Raw genomic sequence first — 18,679 nt, 5'->3', positions numbered from 1 at the left:
GACAAACTAAGACATCGAGCTATAAAATAACGTGTATGATGCATACAGAACATAATTAAGGAAAAGGGAATCATTCTTTGAGTATTATGATGTGCTAATTTTGGTCGGGCGTGATCAAATCCAATAAAGTCTGAAGGGCTTTATGACAGATAGGCTATTTTAAAATCTTCCAACATTCTCGGGTACACTTTATTTATTGACAAGTGACCACTGTCTGAAGGTATGCAGGTCTCTTTTTACAAATGTTTACAATTAGTGGCCCCTGGAGCTATCCCCAAAGGATAATCTGATATTCCTCCGATTCTTGCCTACTCCACCCATTTCTGAATTGACGTAAATTGCAAACATCAAATATTAAAAGCAAGGATAACGGTAAGAGGAGTCTTGGATTAGGGCTTAGACCCCCAAAATGAGGCTTAAAACGCGAACATAAGACTTCCTGAGTGATAGGTCTATCTACGCGGGCTATGGTACTCAGGTGACTGTCAATGCCTATGGGCCTCTTGTTTGAAATAAGAACGTTGTGTTGGTTTTTTTTTACACATATATATTCCAAAATTTAGATAATATTTCAACCAATCAATCCTATACATGTAATCTTATGTTCTTGCGATTTGACGGAAAGTGGTGGTTTTGCGGAACAGGCACGTTGCATCAGGGGGGCCGGGGGCTGCCCCTCCCCCCTTTTTTGCGCAGCAAAGATTTTTCTTAAATTTACATACAAAAATTGAATTAAGATGGAGTCCCCCCCCCTCCCCCCACTTTTCTGTTCCCATTGAGAAATTGAATTAAAAATAAGGAAATAAAACAGAGAATTAGAAGTAAAATAAGAAGTATACCTACTCCTACCCCCCCCCCCCCCGCCCCCACGGATTAGGATTTTCAGGATTTTTTTCAGAATTTTGCAAATGACCCTGTACCCTTTTTCCTTTTTTTTTTTTTTTGCTTGTCAAGATTTTTTTTTTTGATGAGTCTGCCCCCCCCCCTTCAAAAACGATGCTACGTGTCTGCGGAATGAAATACGCGTGTAAAATAGAGAGCTCTAAGGTATCTATGGGAAGTCTAATTTTTGCGATTAATTTTCTTTGTGGTGCAATTTCTAAAAAATAGAGCAGTATATAGTTTGGATCGAGCCAACCTTTGGAAAAAAGGTGTATTTGATTGCATGAACTTTTAATCCCATTTGAAAAGTACATGCGGTATACATGTACAATGTATTTTCACATATTTTGTAATTAATTCGTGTTTCATGATCCTTACCTTTAGAGAGTGAATGCATAATTTCAATAATATTGCGGCATGCAAACTACCTGGCAATGGTGATTAAGTTTTCGTTAAACCAGTACTTTGATTTAGGTTAGTACGTTGTGTTTGAAGATTTTTTTCTGGGAATAACGGTCCATACTCTTTAAAATAAATACACGCCATTTGATTTTCTCAACGTTAAAAATCTTTTTCTGTTTATCCCCTTAATTTGTTGGACATAAAATACAAAAACGTCGGATCGAGACCTTTTGGGATAATCCGACCCTACCTCGAGACCCACGTGAACTGATCTTGGAGGGATCAGAGACACAATCAATAATATGTTTTAATTATGATTATATTGGATGAAACACATTATCAATAGTTTCCTTATCTAAATCTAAGATTTTTTTTGTTTTTGTTTTATATAGATAACATGGATACTCGTTAAAATAATGAAGCATTATGTGAACAAAATCACATTGTCATATTAATTTACATTTGTAAACCAGAAACATAAACACACAATAAAGCAAAGAACAAAAAATGACATGGATGTGCGTTTTGTGGTTCTTTGGGGTATTAAGCCAACCGCATCCGGGTTACTTTTTTTCGAATAAAAAATTGAAAACGAGACTTAGCGCGAGGATGTTGAAAAGTGCTTGAATCTTTTGCATGCTATTCTGATATAAAAGAATCGAATACAAAGGTAATATATTGTCTTTCTTGTACGCCTTTTGCAAAGTCAAATGTAATTTTACATACTTATGTAAGTAAATAGTGAGAATTTTTCTTATTTTGTCCCTGTTTGGAAGATACCGTTGCTGTTTTGCAGACGACCTTTATAAAAGTTTGTGTTAAAATATTGATATATGATATGTGAAATTAACCTGAAGGGTTTTGTACTGTAGAGTAAAACTAATAGCACCAAATATGGAATAACCTCCGCATCAGCGGGACACAGCGTGTATACAGTATATGTACTGTGTTCGATCTTTCTATTCGTAAATGAATTATTTCCTTCATTGCTTAAATAGTTGACTTAATTAATTTGAGTTCGAAATTGATATATATTTTTATCATTTTAAATGATATGCATATGTTTTCCATAACTTTAGAGAAAAATCGAAAATGGCGGCGCTCAATCGTGAAGTGTAAACAAAGAAGCATCTAAACAAGAAATGTTTTCAACAGGTTTGGCACATGCCACCATTTGGTGGTTAGACTCCCATTTGATGATCAAACAGAATGTTAATAATGTATATTCCAAAGTTTTTGCCAAGGTAGTAAACAAGGTGTTCTCTTCTGAAATGTGTAATCCAAATAGAACAAAAAATTAATTTAAGTAAAATTTATACAGCCATTTGAGAAACCTGTGCCAAATCTTTTCAAAACAAAGAAAAGACTGTCTTCTGTGAACATTTTTCTAAGGGGAAGTTTTTACCATGTCTGATTTCACAAGATTGTTTGCCAGGTGCCATGTTATGCTTTTCATGTCCTGTTACCTTAAAAGTCTCAGTCTTTGCGGAGATTGGATGGCTAATAGATGCCAACTATATTCCTCAGAAATTAATTTTACTTAAATGTAATTATTTGCCTCCATAATTCTTGATGGTAGTGTGATTTGTATGTAAAAATGGGGACAAGTTATGTACTTAAGTTAACACTGGAGAGTAAACATACTCCACGCTCCAAGTTTGTGGTTTGTGTTTAAAAGAAAATCTATAAATCCTTAAAGGCAACTACTGTAAAGTCTTGTGTATAGCTCACATTTTTTTTGGAGGCAAAATTTGGTGAAAAGTGGGCCGTGCCTGTTATACAGAGGAACAAAATTTTGCCCCATTTTTCAGAGCGTGTTTCTCGATCGATACTTCCAGAGCATGACTGCAAAAAACGCATGTTGTATCAGTGTTAAATTATTTTGTCAAAATCCTTATAGTGTGCTTTTGCATGTTAAGTACTCTAGCTCTATAGTCTGTTAACCCATATTTTCCTAAAGAGCTACAATGCTGCAGGTCCTCGAGATAATATTATGGTAAACACCATGATGAGGTTTATGTAATTTTCAAGAAATTGCTAAAAATCATTTACAATTGCATTGTTTTATTTTATTCAGTGAATGGCGACAGGATTTGGGAGAGGTGGGAGGGGGGCTGCACTCTTGCAAGCACTAAGCCAGCCAGTACGGAAACCTGGAGAGCAAAATGAGGTTGGTCTTAGTTAGAATTGTTTGTTGCATAATTGACTGTCACTTGTGACAGACATGGCAGTTTGTTAACATACTGTACATGTCTATGTAAAGATTGGTTTGTCAGCAGTGTAATCCATTTGCTATGCAGATGATCTATGAAATTAAATTATTTATTGAACATGATCATTGACAATGAAAATGTAAAGAATATTAAATAATTTTTACTTTGTCTTTTTTTAATCCTTGAAAATTTTTTAAAATAAAAAGTATGTATATCTATATGGAATACTTTGGATACCAAGTAGCTTTTGTCAAGCAATCTTCTTGACAAAGCATTTAAATTTCTGAAAAATGTATTGTCCTTGGATGTGGGGACCAATTTTCAATTTTGTTGGCTAAAATGTAGTTCTCATAGAACTAGATGCAAGAAATTAGTAGCTATCCACTTTTTGCAAGTTAACTGGGTAAGGACAGTTTACACCAATACAACTTATTATTAACTGCTTCAAGTAACCTTAAAATTTTTGAAATTTTGAAAATGACTGTCACTATAATTGTTCCAGGAAATAACATACCTCACTCATTCATGTAAAATCATGGTTATTGTAAACTAAAGTATTTTTTCTATCAAAGCTGGCCGCCTCAGGGGACGCCCCAGCTCCAGCCCCAGCACCAGCGCCCGCTGTATCACCAGCAGCTATATCTGTAGGCAGAGGATCACTGGGGAGGGGAGCTTTTTTACAAGGAGTCCTGCAGGGTGCTACAACCTCTAATGTAGCAAGAGGACAACCTACAGGTGGTGAGTTGCCCAACAGTAATGTGTTTTACTTTGTAGAAAGTATGTGAGGATCATAATGACAATATTGTTCCAATGGGAATTCTTCCTTATGTTAAATAGTATTTGGTTTGAAAATCTCATCGTTATTTGCTTTCTCTTCAGCGGCACAACCTGCTCGGTCAGTCCCTGTCTCAGGGGGTAGGGGAGTGGCCAATCTGCAGGCTCTTCTTCAGTAAGTCATGCTAATTATTTATGTTGTGTTAACTCTTGAAATAAACAGCAAGAAAGAAAAAAAAGAGTATTAAGCCATACCAAAATTTGAACTAATTTTTCACTATAGTCCTTTTCTTGATTTCTTTTAGAACTGTGGGGAGGGGAGGGGGTATTACAGGGCCAACAGTGCCACCCCTGATGCCACAAGTCACACCCCAAATATCACAATCCACAGCCACAACACCTAAGGAGACACCTGCCCCCTCTGTTGTGACTCAGTCTGGAGCTCCTAGTCAAGGTTCATCAGAACCTCCAAGTAACAGACTCAGCCGAATGGCTTTGGATCCTTCACCTGTTGTACACAAATCTGGAACAAGTGGCAAACAGTAAGATCAAGATTGGGTCAAACCATCTCCCTTTGACACAAGGCCACAAGACCATAAACCGAGAATAGAATAAAGTTTAAAAATATGATTATATATTTTGATATACAAGATTCATTGATTTATAAGGATACCCCTTCGTTCAAATTTTAAGCTTATAAATACGTAGAGATTTCATTTCATTATTTGAAGAAAAAATTTGAAATTTTGTCTTGAGTCTTTTCTCAATTTATGATCCAGGGGCTGTTTGCTTTGAAAACTGTCTAAATTAACTCTTAAGTAAATAATTTTGAAATATTATTTACTTTTTCATAAGATGTCTTATATTTTACTTTTTTTCGTGCAAGATCGTTACCAAAAATCTTGAGAGACAAAAAACAGAGTTAAAATATTGAAATGGAAGTAAAAATATAGCAAACAAGCATGATTTGTTGTCAGAGATTTGTAAAGACTGGCAAAAAGGAAACAAATTATAAAACAAAATTTTTCAAAGGCATGCATTCAAACTTTGATCAATCTCTCAAACTTTCAGTTAGACATGAAGACTCGCCATCACAAGTATTTAGTTTGAGTTTTAACATCAAATGGTGTTGTATACATAGACAAACAACCTAATACATGTATGTATGCAATTAATGCTTAGACTAAGATTTCTTTTTTGTTTTTACAGAATTAGTTTATCAGGCAATTACATCAGGATAAATTGTAGGAATTCAGGTGTTTATCAGTACCATGTTCATTTCTCACCAAGTATTGATTCAAAGAACATGAGATTTAAGCTCGTAAACAATGTTCGTGATGTTATTGGATTCACCAAGGCATTTGATGGATTCATTTTGTATTTGCCCCATCGTCTTCCAGAACAGGTGAGTTTGTAAAAAAGATCAGTCCTTTACTATTATTTATGTAGGTTTTTATCTGTATGTGATTGTATAATAAAAAGTCAGATCACTTTTTAGCTCACCTGAGCTGAAAGCTCAAGTTAGCTATTCTGATCACATTCTGTCTGTCGTCCGTCTGTCCGTAAACTTTTCACATTTTCAACATCTTCTTAAGAACCACTGGGCCAATTTCAACCAAACTTGGCACAAAGCATCCTTAGACTAAGGGGATTCAAAGTTGTGAAAATTAAGGGCCATACCTTTTTTGCAAAAGGAGATAATTCGGAATTTATGAAAAATTTTGAGATATTTTTAAAAATCTTCTTCTCACGAACCATAAGACGAGGAAAGCTGAAACTTGTGTGAAAGCAGCCTCAGGTAGTGTAGATTCAAAGTTGTGAAAATCGTGATCCCTGGGGGTAGGGCGGGGCACAATGGGGGGTCGAAGTTTTACATGGGAATATATAAAGTAAATCTTTAAAAATCTTCTTCTCAGAAACTAATCAGCCAGGAAAGCTGAAACTCGTGTGGAAGCATCCTCAGGTAGTGTAGATTCAAAGTTGTGAAAATATGGACACCCCCGAGAGTAGGGTGGGGCCACAATGGATGGGGGGGGGGGGGGTGTCAAAGTTTTTCATAGGAATATGTAGAGTAAATCTTTAAAAATCTTCTTCTCAGAAACTTATCAGCCAAATGATTCTTTATAATTGTTAAGACTTTGGCCCAAGGACAATTCGTCGGCCTCACAAGAAGATTCAGAGTTTGATGTAGGTTTATATCCCATATATATAAACAATTGCTAAGGATCTTTTAGAGAACTGCAATACTCAACATGTGATATGACTATAAAATCAGCCTGTTAGAAAATGGACTAATGATTATAAACATAAGAATATCCAGGGGAAAAATAGATTTTAATTATACAAGATCTATATGTATTATTGTACATTGTCCAGATAGTTTGTATTATGACTCCATTAAGCTGATTTTATCATACCTATTGTTCCCCAGGTGAGCAATGTGGCCCATGGGCCTCTTGTTATTACTGTTACTTTCAAACTGAGTGAGAAAAAAAGCAAAGATTTAAATCCGCTGACTGCACCATTTTATGAATAGTACATGCAACTTGGAAAAACTATAAATAGATACCCCCCCCCCCCCCCCCCCAAAAAAAAAAAAAACAAACAAACAAACAACCCAGTAAACTTACAAAAAGTTAAAGACGATATACCCTTGAAGCATCATCATTTGATGCGTATGCATGTTAGTCGTTGTTTTATGCATTCAGTTCTATTTCTTTAGGAAACTGTGTTGCACAGTAAACGACCTACAGATGGAGTTGATGTTACCATAACCATCAGATTGACCAAAGTTATCACACCAGAGCAATGTGTTGCATTGTATAACATCATTTTTAGAAGGTTTGGCTGCTAAAATTTCTTCAGAATCATTTTAGGTTTATAAGCTCACCTAGGCTGAAAGCTCAAGTGAGCTATTCTGATCACATTTTGTCTGTCGTCCGTCTGTCCGTAAACTTTTCACATTTTCAACATCTTCTCAAGAACTACTGGGCTTATTTCAACCAAACTTGGCACAAATCATCCTTAGGCAGAGGGGATTCAAAGTTGTGAAAATTAAGGGCCATACCTGTTTTCAATGGGAGATAATTAGAAATTAATGGAAAAATTTGAGAAATTTTCAAAAATCTTCTTCTCAAGAACCATATAGCCAGGAAAGCTGAAACTTGTGTGGAAGCATCCTCAGGTAGTGTAGATTCAAGGTTGTGAAAATCATGATCCCTGGGGGGTACGGTGGGGCCACATTGGGGGGTGTTAAAGTTTTACATAGGAATTTATAGAGTAAATCTTTTAAAATCTTCTCGGAAACTAATCAGCCAGATGATTCTTTATAATTGTTAAGACTTTGGCTCCAGGACAATTCTTCGGCCTCACAAGAAGGTTCAGAGTTTGATGCACCTTTATATCCCATGAATCTATATAAACAATTGCTAAGGATCTGTACATTGTCCAGATAGTTTGTATTATGACTCCATTAAGCTGATTTTATCATACCTATTGTTCCTCAGGTGAGCAATCTGGCCCATGGGCCTCTTGTTTATTGTGACAATAATAATCTTTGCACTTGGGTTTGTTTACTTTCGCATACTCAAACTCTAGTTGATTACTATACAATACATGTATATATGGAAGACAATAAATAAATAAATTAACATGTTTCACAACATATTATGATTTCATTATCTTTTGTCAGTGGATGCTTGTTTTGGCAGTGTTTTTGATTTTATTATAAATCATGATATTGTACAATTTATTGTTTTCAGAATAATGAACATCCTTGAAATGGTTCAAGTTGGACGTTATTACTACAATCCTAGAACTCCATCCACTGTTCCACAGCACAGGTACGATTATGTAATAATAAGAGTCATTGAATATTGTAGGCATTATTTTATATTTGATAGTAGAAAGGGAGGGTGATGAAAGACTTTAGAATTAAGTATTGGATGTTTTGTTTGATGTTGTAGACTGGAGGTGTGGCCAGGATATATCACTTCAGTGTCCCAGAATGAGGGAGGGCTGATGCTGCTAGTTGATGCTAGTCACAGAGTGTTGAGGACTGAAACTGTGCTGCAGCTGATGTAGGTTCAAGTGAAACTGTGATCTTATTGATGTACAAGAAAGAGTTATGTGTCATTCTGACAGTTCATTAACAACTGATTTATGTTTACAGGAAAACTACGGTACAAAAGAACCCTAGTGGTTTCCAAGACGAGTGCACACGTTCCTTAGTAGGGACGATTGTGTTGACACGGTACAACAACAAAACTTACCGTATTGATGACATTCTATGGGCCAAGACACCCCAGCACACCTTCAAAACAAGCTCAGGATCTGAACTGTCGTTTGTTGACTACTATAGGTAATATTTGACTGGAGAAATATTTGACACGAATACTATACATATACAATTTTAGAATTGTTGTTGAGATAAAGTGTTAAATTTTGTCATCATTGAAACATTCAAAATTGAAGTATCAATCAGTGTTGTACAAATTATTCCTGTTTATTACTGACAGATAAATAATTCTTGTGAAAAGTTTTATACCCAGTTTGGTTGAGTATAGAATTAAATGTATATTTGACGACACAGAACTCTTGCCAATTAAAATTGGACATTTTTTCAATTTCAATTTAGAAGAAGTATTTGATTATTAGTTTCATTGTGTCTTAAAACCACTTATGTTGAAGGATGAATTGTGTGTTTGTAATTATGTACATTTTCATTTGTAATATATAGAAGAAATTTAAGAATTTTTTCAAGAACAAACTTTGTTTTTTATCTAGTAATGCTTACCACAAAGAAATCTCAGACTTGGAGCAACCTCTGCTTCTCCACAGGCCAAAGAAAAAGCAGCTTCCTGGGGTAAATAAATGATTGAACTATGCCTTATTCTGTATCTAAATACCTGTTCTTCAAACCTGAAGATGAATGCAGTTTATACATGTATTAGAGCATTAAAATATTGCTTTGGAATCCAGATTGTATATAATCTACAAAGAAATGCTTGCTTTATGGAAAAATGTTGTCAACAGACCAAAGGTCATTGCACTGACTAAATGTGCTCTTTGTAGGGAAAAGTTCCTGAAAAGAGTGAAGCCATCTGTCTCATCCCTGAATTCTGTTATTTGACTGGCCTAACTGATGAATTGAGACAGGACTTCAGGGTCATGAAGGTATTATCAGTGCTTAATTATCTCCTCACGCAACTTGTTGCGAGGGGGATATAGCATCGCTGCTGTGCGTGTGTGAGTATGTATGTGTGTGTGTCCATTGTCAGCTCTTTAGCAAAATTCCAAGAAAACCCTCCAATGAATATTCATCAAACTGTACACTTCTTTGTCATGGTGAAAGGACAAACCCTATTGATTTCCAAGTCAATTGATTCCATATTTTTTGAATTATCATAAAAAAGCAAAGTTAAAACATGAATTTTATGTACAATTGACAATAGACATTTCCGGTAATTTTATGTACGAGTTAAAGTGAATCGCTACCGTGTGCAGTTCAAATCAACAACTTAATATTTTGGGATTTTAATCTAGTAAAGGTAAAAAAGAAAAAAAAAAGAAAAAGCAAATGTTTTGTAGTATTGGAGGGTTAGAAGATTGCCCATAGGTAAAAGTTTAAGCGGGCAAGAAATTAAAGTCATCCGATTGACATCAAAACAAGCAGTCGACTTTCGGACAAATTTTCCCTTATTACTTACAATAGAACTAGTTCAAAATTCAGAGGATTCTTTGACGGATATCATACATTTATTACGCGAAGATTGTTTCATATCAATAATAACTGCATATCTACTACTATGCTTTGACATACCACAAGCAACTAGAATTGTCCATCAGAGCAGACTACAGATCGCTAGATCTTAAGCTACGCTACATAATATACATGTATACGAATCGTTTATGTATACTTATATAAAAAGGAATGTCACTTAATGAATCAAAATTATTTAACTTTAAAGCATATGTGTACATGTTTTGAGTTTCTGCTAGGAATAGGAAAACTGTGCAACCACGTACATGTAACAACCCCCCCCCCCCCCCCCCCCCCCCCCAATTTATACACCACAAAGCTTGGGGATTAGGATAAAATAGATATTATGAATTCAAAGTGGTTTTTAGAAATACTTCTGTCATATTTATTTTGATCTGAAAAATTTACATGTATTTTCCTAAATAATGCATTTCCCCCTACAACGAGTCATGTCGCGAGGGGATGCTCCGCTTTGCGGTGCCCTTGTTGACTTCACTATAGAAAAAAATGTACGGTACATGAATTAGGTTTCACCATTCAAAATATTTTGTCTATGCTTTATGTAGGACCTTGCTTCTCACACACGTGTAACACCAGAGCAAAGAGTGGCCACCATGAGGAAGTTTATCAATGCAGTGAATGGCAATCCAGAAGCCAAGAAAGAGCTGGATAACTGGGGACTGAGCTTTGCAGACAACACAATTGATGTATGGGTTTTATATTTAAAAAATAATTTTAGGAAGCTTAATGTTGAATTTTTTTTGTAGAAGAACAGCATTTTCTCAGATTTTTGGAAAATGTTAGTAAAAAAAAATTCCTTTTGTTGGCCGAGTTCAGCCTTAATCTAAATTTAGTAGTACTTTTTCAAAAGAAAAAATTATCAGTGTGAGTATTTTTTAAAATTCACTATGCAATGTACAAAGATGTGACATTTTACAGTACATGCATATGATGTGTTTATTTTAACCTTTGTAGATTGATGGTAGACTTGCTCCACAAGAGAAAATAATTTTTGGAGGCAATTTTACCTGTATGGCAGGTCCTCAAGCAGACTGGGGCAGGGATGCCACTCGCAACAAAGTCCTCACAGCTGTAGATCTCAGGAACTGGACTGTGCTGTTTAGCAAAAGGGATGCCAGCAAAGCTTCAGAATTCATCAACATGATGCAAACCTGCTGCCGGCAGATGGGTATCCAATGTAACAAGCCAACATGTTGTGAACTCCATGATGACCGTGTGGACACACTATCTAGGAGTCTCAGGGACAACATCAATCCATCGGTATGCATCACACAAGAATTGCCCCTCCTGTATTATGATCACATTGAAATTTTGTGGTTCAGGTACTAAGCCAGAGGTTATGGCGAATGGAAGTTGCTGTCCATATGCTTTAAAACAAAACTCGAGACTGTAGATTCCATTTTTGTTTGCAAATGTTTGATTGTGAGAACTGAAATCAGCAGTGCTAGATTTTCAATGACTTTATATCAACATATTTTTCTTAATGGCCTATGGTCATTCTTGGATATTAATTCTATATTGGGGGGGGGGGGGGGGGGTGAGAGAGTAAGAAAAGTATTTTTTTTTAAATTTTTTTAAATAAAAATCCCTTGTGTTAAATAGAAATCTACAGTATATGAATTGGAATAATGTTGGTGTGGTTTTCTTTTGACTAGGTTCAGTGCATGGTGGTTATCTGTCCAACATCTAGGGATGACAAATACAATGCTATCAAGAAAATCTGTTGTGTGGAGATGCCAGTCCCATCCCAGGTAAACCAGTTTGTCATGTAATAATGTGAAATATTCAATTATTCAAATATTATCTCTTGATAATTGAAAAATTCAAACTCTATTCTGGATTGCGGAACAAATGTTTATCAATGCAAGGAAATTAAAAGTAAAGAGTGAAGATTCTGGAAAATTTTCTCTACTTTCAATTATAAATTAATCAGATTTCTGTTTTATTGTGTTTTGTTTCTTTTATATGAAAGTCAAATATGGACCTTTGAATTTCTTCAGACCGGTAAATTTCATGAAATCACTGGTCCACTCAAAAACTCTGCATAAGATATCATGAAATACAGTATTAACTCATTGATCCTGCCAGTATATCCATGAAATTATGTCCTCATAAATCTCAGAACTATTGTCAATCCACAAAAATTGTCCCCAGGCCCAGAAAAATAAATGTTCCACAGAATTGAAAGTTATACTGTAATAATTCTTCTTCTACAGGTTATTATTGCCAAAACCATTGCTAGGCCAGACAAACTCAGGAGTGTAACACAGAAGATAGCTCTGCAAATAAACTGCAAGCTGGGAGGAGAGCTGTGGGGATTGGACATTCCAATGGTATTTATGTTGAAATATAGTCATTTTGAGCAACTTTGCAGACTTCAGTTGCACAAATCTAAAAATCTCTCTCTTCCTTTAATAAATATTTATACAAGATGTGTTTATTGTAGTCCAATTTGATGGTGGTTGGTATCGATGTATACCATGATGCTTCACGTAACAAGAGATCGATAGCTGGATTTGTGGCCAGCACCAACAAGATGTGCAGCCGCTGGTACTCAAAGACAGTTCTCCAGATGCCGGGCCAGGAGCTAATTGATGGACTCAAACTATGTCTGACCTCGTCGATCAGGAAGTATCATGAGGTACTAATACTCCACCTGTGCAGTTCACTGTACTGCATTATTTGATGCCATCAAACCTCTCATTGAAGTTTGCATGACATTCACTAGTGTACATGAAACCTTTGTCTATGATTTAAGGTGAACCATGTGTTCCCAGAGAAGATAGTGGTTTTCCGTGATGGTGTAGGGGATGGAGATCTTGGATACATTGACCATGAAGTTCAACAGCTGCAGCAGTGCTTTGGTAACTTTGGGGGAGAGTACAGTCCCAAGCTGTCAGTGGTCATTGTACAGAAGAGGATCAATGCCAGGATTTTCCTCAAGGTATGGACATTTTGTTAAATATGCAAAGTTATGATTTAAATATGCATTGCAAGTTTTATGTACTCAGTTTCAGCTTTTGTTCATATTAGCAATTTTTTACCTCATGAAAGCAGACAAATTCATCTACATGTCTATGAGAAGATGAAGTATGTGCTTGCTCACAAGAACATAGGGGGTTCTATTTTTTTAAAAATCATGCTTGGTTTGAAATTTAAGTGACAGATGTGCATAAAAAGAAAATAAAAGAAACACAGACAATGCTGAAGTTCTTAAAGAGCAGGTTTTAATTTTGTATGGTCAAACAAAAAAGGGATGGGATTGGTCAACATAAATTAAATCTAATTACTTCAGTAAGAGACCAATTTTCTTTTGAAGAACCAAAGAAACTTTGACAATCCACCACCAGGAACCATTGTGGACCATACAATCACACGGAGAGACAAGTAAGCATTTACATGTACTCACTTAAATGTCTATCGGCATTTGTTATCTCTTAACCTAAGATTTCAAATGTTTTAATTAGGCCAAAATGAAATTATTGTTTGTTTGGAATTGCCTCCTGCCTGATTGAAATACCTACCACCCCCCCCCCCACCCCCCCACCCCCAACTGGTAAAATTTTATTTGCAAAAAAAAAAAAAATAAAGAACTTTTTTTGATATAAGATTTCTATTTTTTGTGGATTTTTATTTAGTTAAACTTCAAACTTAAAAAAAAAATGCCCTCCCTCTTGGGACTAGAAACCTCCAGTCGCAATTCCTAACAAACATTATTTTTAGGATGGCATTAATTACTTTTAACACAGATGATGGAATTCTGTTTTTGTTTTATAGTTGATGCTCTGATTTTCATGATTGTTCACTATAGTTAGTAAAATGTCAGCAGCACTTTCTTTGTGTAAAATTCATATTATTGGTAGCATTCCTTCCCCTTCAATATTTTGTTGGCATTTATGCTGTAACTCATCTTTTATTTGCAACAACTTTATTGTGATATTTATCAGCCAGTGCTCCCACTGGACTAAATTTCTTTTTGCCACTTCTAAGCGGCACAAAGAATAATCTACCTATGTTTTACAATTAACTGCCATGTCGCATGGCATAGTTTTGCCTAAATATATGTGGATTAACAATTACAAAAAATCAATGAAAGGGCTTGAAATATTCAGGATGACCAAGTTCATGGGAACCTCACAGAATGTTTTCCAAATGATTATACTGTTGGTCTATTTAAAGTGATAGCTAACAAGCATTCTGAGAGTATTGCATAAGCAATATACGTCCCCTACCGGTTTGTGGAAATTGTGAAAACAATGCCCTGATATGCAGAATATTGAACCCGAACATTAAAAAATTGGAATATAAAAGATTAATTTTTTTCAAAAATATGTCAACCAGATGCTACAAAAGTGTAAACTTGATCTGTAGTTTGACATTTTGAAGCTGTTCAGCAAATTTCATATTCCTCAAACGCATTAAGAAAAAAAGTGTGAAAAACTGGGACAGACAGACGGACGCAGAGGAAAGCTATAGTCCCCTCCGGTGAAAACCGGTAGGGGACTAATAAGTTGATCAAAAGATTTCACTATAGGGGATTATGCTGTGGTTTTTTTTTCAGGTTTGACTTCTTCATTGTGTCTCAGCATGTCAGACAAGGCACAGTCTCTCCTACTCATTACATCTGTGTCCATGACAGCATTGGGATGAAGGCTGATCATCTCCAGAGGTTGTCCTATAAGATGACTCATCTGTATTACAACTGGCCGGGAACAGTCAGGGTTCCAGCCCCCTGTCAGGTATTGATCTTCCCAATCAACAGTTAATAGTATCAAGTCAATGTTAATGTCTCATTCTTTATTTAGCAGGACATGATGTGATAGATACATTTCATCTCTTTTGTAGTATGCACATAAGCTAGCCTATTTGGTGGGACAGAACATTCACAAGGAGCCAAGTGCAGAGCTGTCCGATAGGTTATTCTTCTTGTGAGAGTCGGGCCTTAATACTCAGGAACAATTTACAGGCAGCAGTTTCATTGATGTTATCTTTTGAAATTTCTTTTGTATTTTGCAAAGTAGCATGGATTACCTTTTATAATTAGAGAACCGCCTATTGTTGATTTTTGAAGAGCAAATTAGCTTGATTCCTTTTATAAAAAAGTACACTGCCATTTACTTTTACTCTGAACATTTTCTGGGACATTTTAGTTTCATTGATACTGCCCAGTGGCATTAACTTGTTGGTTGTGATTGACAGTCTCAATCTATGCAATGATTTTATTTTTATTAATTGATTGAAATTGTCAGTGTGTGTTTCATTTTGTTCAATATTGTCTTTAATGAATACTTTCTTTCAAGTGCCTTAAGTTTAGATTGTATTGAGAGAATGTACTTTGTTTGCAAAAGTTGACTTGGTGGAGTACTGCATCTACTCAGTGTTGCTTTCCTTTATATCACTGGTTAAGGCACCACAGTAGATGTACAGTAGTGAGAATTCTTAATAATGTAAACTCGTTTCTTAGATCATAAACTCCACCTCACCATCTCAAGTGAGGGAATTAATAGAAATCTGTATATTGTAGACATAGTGTGGTTTTTTTAACCAATGTTATTAAGAAGGTATGGGACACCTCCATATTGTGACATTCTTTAGAATTCTGTGGTCAAATATTGTAATATTTGGAAATTTTAAAACAGTGATGATATTTTTCATCCACATCAATATCTCAAGGTGTCCCATGCCACCTTAATTTGAACTAGGTAGAAACATGTTTGTATAAATAGAAGAGACATCTTTAGAATTGATTTCAATTCAAAAGCTTCTCGATTCTATATTATTTCAAGTTATTCAGAAATGTAATGGACCTCACGGGTGGTGTTTGTCCAATACAAACTAGTAACTTGTTAAAGCTGAATAAGGAGTGTCTTGCTGTTTTCATAAAGGGCACATATTGTTACATTACTTTGTGTATATCTTATGGAAAAAAATTGGACAGACATTCTTTATATCAATTTGTAAAGGAATAATACATTATCTAATTATCCCATTAACAGTTAAAGTGTACAAGTATCCTTCTTATCAGAGGGATAATGTAGATGTACATGTATCTTAAATTAACAAAATGTATTATGTTTCATATGCATACTGATAATGCCAGTCCCATTGATGAGTAAAAACCATACAAAACATTTTATAATGCCAGTAACCAAATTTTGAAGTATGCTATTCATGCTCATTCTTTGTTGTTTATAAGTACATGTAGTACATTCTGGTTTAATTGAAGTTTTCATCATTCTTTTCTTTATCCTATGAAATGTGTAATGTTTAGTTTAGTTTTTTTTTTTTAGGAGATGCTTAGCAATTTATAAAAGAGAGTAGTGGTGATGCCATAGTTTGCTTTTTCTCGAGATGTACTTCTGATGCCAACAGGCTTGGCAATAACATCTGTATTTAGCAAAACATCAAATACATTTTTTTAAATTCTTCAGTTTATAGCTAAAAATAGGAATTTTATCAATGCTATTCAACTTTTAAAAGATCTACAGGTTTTTTTCATGTATTTATATGTATATAACAATTTCCTCCAATACAGATGCATTCGAATAAATCTTTCCTGCTGCAATTTATCAGTATATGGTGTTTTGTATTAAACAATTTTGTGGAATGAAGATTTTTTAATGCACTACCAACGAAAATCATGTACAATGTTGCTAGTCTTTGTATTCTGTTGATCAATACAAGTGTATATTGCATCAAGATTATAACCTGTTTATTGTTTAATTTTTTTAAAATACTGTAATCCTAAGATGTAATAAATTGTTGAAGTTGGGCCTTGTCTTTTGATGTAAAAAATATACTTTGGGGATTGGATAAATACAAATGCACTTGTGCATTAGCAAGATGATAAGGTCATTCTTGAAAATCATGTCTTTCCTCGACACCCTGCCTTAAAATTGGAAGTGGGGTTGGTAGATAAATTTTATTATAGGTGGACACCAAAGATGACAGAAATTAAACCTTAAACATTCACAATGTATGTTAAACATGAGGCGAGCATCAATTTGAATTTGTTACGCAGATGGAGAGCACTTGCATGTTTATGTAAACATGCCTTTCTGAACATAGACGTCACACAGTCATCAGCCAGATGTGTAAATTTTCCTGCAATGCACATTGCCAATATAAAACAAAATAAGAAAAACATACTGTTTACATCGCTCTCTCTCTCTTTGAATCTTTCAATTAAATGCGTAAAATTTAAGCAGTTAAAACTTTGATTTACCACATAAGTTTTGCTAAGACCAATGAATGATGTAATTTTTTTTTTATTATGGGTCATAGAATTGTTATTGTTCACTGAGGAGATAAGTAATGCATTTAATATATACTAGACAAATTCATTTAAGCAAGTTAGATTGAAATTTGTTTTGTGGCTATGTAAAACACGGATTTCTCAAGAAATTGACAAAAATACTTGGTGAATGTAAATACATGTATGAATAAGATAGAAAAAGTCAAATTTTTATTGATGCAACTTAATACTTTCATAAGGTGATCAAAGGACAGGAGCATACAATGCCTGACAAATCCCCCATGCCCATGGTTTTGAAATTGCATATGAACATATAAAAAATCTTTACATTTGAAACTGTGCATATGTACATGTATAATATAGAACTGCATTCTCTGACAAATATATGATATACAATAATGCATATACTATGTACTTGTCTCCTTTGTTTAATTTGATGCTTTCTAAGCATTACAGCATGATCTCATATCTGTGCTAGCACTGTTTTTATCAGACATTGTATGTACAGAACATGAACATTACGTAATTGTTGCCATTATATAAATGGTATTAAGATTATTTTTTCATAATAATCCAATAAAATGCAAACCATGTTTTACTTGGAAGCAAATGAATTAAAAATAAAATGTGCCGTCTATATGATTTGAACACACTCCCCATGGAGAAGGGTGGACTACCAGCCTCCGCCTATCACAGTGAGCTACATCAACACGTTAAAGTACAGGTGAATAAATCCAACTCTTTGACAATAATCAATAAAGTAAAACGTTTTTGTGAAAGTAACAAATTTGACCAATTATGGGTCTAGACTCCATCTTAATAAATCAAAATTAGCTTATTCTTTAAATAAAAGTACTTTTAGGATGGAGTCAGGACCCATTCACATCTAATTTTGCAATTAAGAACAGTGAATGGTCCAAGATTTAGGCAAAAATTGATGTGCAGCTTAGTATGGAAGTCTATATCTGTCATGTTTATAGAATGAAAGCACAATATTGACTTCCATCGTAAAATTTATAATAAAAACAATGCATACAAGTCAAAAACTAATATTCTAACTTAAATTGAAATTCTTTTGTCTTCATTGCTCCGAGTGGGGGATAAACAACGCCTTGTACGCCCCTGTTCTTTAGTAATCATATTGGGTTCATTTTTTATTTTCAAAATTGCCAGTAACACTAGTTTGATTTCTAACTCAACATCTAAAATTCTCAAACTTTATTCCCAGTAATTTTGAGTAAAAAGCATCCTTCAATCAGATTTGCACCCTTGGCTGAGATCTTAACGCTGAACACCACTCGTAAATAAGCACCATCACATAGGTACCTGGTATATAAACCCTTTGACTTTGTTACACCTGATTGCACACCT

General features: G+C 34.8%; 1 protein-coding gene across 1 annotated transcript; it reads left to right on the top strand.

The window, feature by feature from the left end:
• Positions 1-1,859: 1,859 nt before the first annotated feature.
• Positions 1,860-16,825, top strand: LOC128166518 (piwi-like protein 1). The gene is made up of 21 exons (XM_052831755.1): positions 1,860-1,954; positions 3,362-3,454; positions 4,070-4,235; positions 4,377-4,446; positions 4,577-4,813; positions 5,481-5,676; positions 6,994-7,112; positions 8,033-8,113; positions 8,237-8,350; positions 8,443-8,631; positions 9,057-9,135; positions 9,345-9,446; positions 10,599-10,739; positions 11,008-11,313; positions 11,709-11,804; positions 12,270-12,386; positions 12,500-12,694; positions 12,812-12,997; positions 13,373-13,440; positions 14,615-14,792; positions 14,899-16,825. The coding sequence occupies exons 2-21, from the start codon at positions 3,365-3,367 to the stop codon at positions 14,983-14,985; spliced, it is 2,817 nt and encodes a 938-aa protein (XP_052687715.1). The 5' UTR covers positions 1,860-1,954; positions 3,362-3,364; the 3' UTR covers positions 14,986-16,825.
• The last annotated feature ends 1,854 nt before the right edge of the window (positions 16,826-18,679 follow it).

This window comes from Crassostrea angulata, chromosome 10 (assembly GCF_025612915.1).
Source record: "Crassostrea angulata isolate pt1a10 chromosome 10, ASM2561291v2, whole genome shotgun sequence".
Lineage (NCBI taxonomy): Eukaryota > Metazoa > Mollusca > Bivalvia > Ostreida > Ostreidae > Magallana > Magallana angulata.
The sequence above is the reverse complement of the archived record's forward strand: the minus strand, read 5'-3'. Positions and strand labels throughout refer to the sequence as shown.